General features: G+C 44.5%; 1 protein-coding gene across 1 annotated transcript; it reads left to right on the top strand.

The window, feature by feature from the left end:
- The first annotated feature begins 1,078 nt into the window (after nt 1-1,078).
- On the top strand, nt 1,079-2,376 carry LOC142483879 (actin-1-like). The gene has a single exon (XM_075583812.1). The coding sequence runs from the start codon at nt 1,117-1,119 to the stop codon at nt 2,374-2,376; it is 1,260 nt and encodes a 419-aa protein (XP_075439927.1). The 5' UTR covers nt 1,079-1,116.
- Nucleotides 2,377-2,894: the final 518 nt, after the last annotated feature.

The raw sequence follows: 2,894 nt of genomic DNA, 5'->3' as shown, positions 1-2,894 counted from the left end.
GAGGAGGCGGTGAGATCGGATTAAACCCCCTAGAATCACTGTGATTGTGATAAATGCTATTTTAATTCTAGCACATTGTAAGTGCACATTTTATATGTTTATATGTTCATATTCATTTTATAAAGTTTTTGGAAAGACAGATCGCGCTATGTAGCTTTGTTTCCTCCCTATGTATACCATGGTTACCCTGACGAGATAAGCCTGGAGGGATATCCACAAATACACAGATACTACCTGGGGTGGCAGCCCAATCTGCCAACTGCATGCTTACCACTTACATCTTGTAAGTAGATAGACCAGCAGAGCCAAGATATCGTCATTAATATTTCATCATAGTCTCAACGTCTGCACTTAAATTTGCACTGTTTTCTGTTTTTTATTTCCCTATATTTTGCTCCTCCTGGATTGTTTGAAACACATCTTTCTACTTGGAACCCTGGAAACAGGTTCTACCAGAGGGTTTGAGCAGGGTTTCTTATTATTAGAGCACTAATATTAATTATTATTGCACTTGCACGTATCACTATTATATGTATTTAAGTTGTTAGCGCCTTATATTCACTTATTCATGAAAAAAACAGTGACAAAGGAAAAGGAAAGTGACGATATGAAGGAGGATATGCAATGTGACTAGAGAGCAGATAAAGGGGTCACTGACAGAAAAAAAGGCACAACTATCATGATGTAAAAGAGGGACAGAGTGGCGAGAGCAATTGACAGAAAAGGGATAATCACAATTATAAAAACAGAAGCAAGGAATAGTGACAGAGAAAACGGACATTTACTCTGTAAAGGAGCACAGTAGTTAGGAACAGTGTAAGAACAATGTTATTTTTTTCAGGAGAACTGTTAAGGGTAACCAAACTCCAGTGGTGCCTTCTTACCCTTGCAGTCTCATGAGGCATTTCATAATCTCATTAAGCACCAGATTGCAAAGAGACTTACAGAAGTGATGGGGTAAGATAATTCTTCAGAGAGTGAATATCAGATGATTACATCATTCCCTTTATGACATCGCTGGAATCTTGGCACCAGCTCATGGTGAATCTTCTCGAACAGATAGTCCATTAGACCTTCTCTCACATTGACAAAGTCCACTTAGACCTTGCTTGGAAAATGTATCCAAGGAGCCCAAAATCTCAGTCTTCAGCAGGGTCCAGAAAACGCTCAATATTCAAGGGCGCCAGCAAATCCCCTGGGCCCTCAGACAGGATGACCTACACTTCAGAGGCTGAAACTGATCCCAAACCAAAGCTCCCCGTCAAGAAGACAGCAGCCGTGGTGATTGACACTGGCACTGGCAGCTGCAAGGCGGGTTTTGCTGGTGAAGCAAAGCCAAACTGCATAATGGCCACTGTGGTGGGTTACCCTTTGGAGAAGACTTTGAGGACTGAGAATATCCGAGATTCCTCATATGTTGGGAAGGCAGCTTGGGTGGAACCGGACCTGAGAATCGTTGAACCGGTGCATCATGGCATCATCGTGGATTGGGACGCAGCCGAGACTTTGTGGAGACATATGTACTACCATAACCTCAAGGTGCCTCTGGAGGAACATGCCCTCTTGATTTCAGACCCTCCACTGAGCCCCACAACCAATCGGGAGAAGATGGTGGAGGTTGTCTTTGAGTCCATGAACTGCCCTGGAATGTATGTTGCTTACCAGTCAGTGCTGTCTACTTACTCCTACGGCAAAACCGGGGGCCTGGTGGTGGAGTCTGGCTATGGTGTTACCCACACGGTGCCCGTTCACCAGGGCTACAACCTTCCCCATGCCACTGAAAGGCTGGACATAGCTGGCACAAACCTCACCACCCACCTGATGAAACTCCTCCAGAAGTCCGGAAACTCGTTCAGCGAGAAGGACCGGCACATCATTGAGGACATCAAGCTGAAGTGCTGCTATGTGGCTGTGGATTTGGAGGGCGAGTTGAAACTCCCTGAAAATGAATACCTGGTTGATTATCAACTTCCAGATGGACACATCATAGCCATTGGAAAGGAGAGGTTCCTGTGTCCAGAAGAGTTATTCCAACCACCCTCCATGGCTGGGATAGACGTTATGGGCATTCATCAAATGGCTCTGAAGAGCATGAAGAAGGTCCCAGTTGAAATTAAGAAGGAAATGTACGACAATATCCTTCTGTGTGGAGGATCTTCTCTCTTCAATGGTTTCTACGAACGGTTCTCCAAAGATTTCCTCCATTTCCAGTCTCACGCTCACAAATCCAATATCCTGTCAGTGCCGGAAAGCAAATATTCCACTTGGATGGGTGGTTCAATCCTGGCATCACTCAAGTCCTTTCAGTCCTGCTGGATCCGTCAGGAAGAATATAGGGAACGCGGGCCATTTATAGTCCACCGCAGGTGCTACTAGAAAATGACAGGCAGGGGAGGAAAAAAAATTAAAGTGTTTCTGTGACGATATTATAGTGTCCAAAAGTCTCCATCCTCCGATATTTCCTCCCTCACCATCCACCCCACCCAGGGAGTACCTCAGTTCCTTGGACTACTGGGTTGCTCAGTGGGGGCCTAGGGCTCCTAAAGGGAGTGTGATTGCATGTCTAGGGGGAAAAGCAAAGACACCCTTCCCCAGGCTAAACCCCTAAATAAAAAAGGGAATTGTTATAATGAGATTAACTTTTAAAAAGAGTAAGTGGCAGCTTAGGAACAGTTATAGACAGGACTGCGAAAGAACAGAAGGTGAAAGGCAAAGCAGGCTAGTGAAAACAAAAAATTAGAGTGAAATAAAGAAAAATAATTATAAAGTGAAAAGTAGAACAGATGATGTAAGCTTTAATGTCTTTGGTACCATAATCATGCAACCGCTCTGGTTGTGGTAACAAATTATTAACGCTGTGGGGGGTCCCATTCAGAAGCATGGACCCCACGCAG

This window comes from Ascaphus truei, unplaced genomic scaffold (assembly GCF_040206685.1).
Source record: "Ascaphus truei isolate aAscTru1 unplaced genomic scaffold, aAscTru1.hap1 HAP1_SCAFFOLD_381, whole genome shotgun sequence".
NCBI classification, from domain to species: Eukaryota; Metazoa; Chordata; class Amphibia; order Anura; family Ascaphidae; genus Ascaphus; species Ascaphus truei.
Note: the sequence above shows the minus strand (reverse complement) of the source record. Positions and strands in the feature narration are given on the sequence as shown.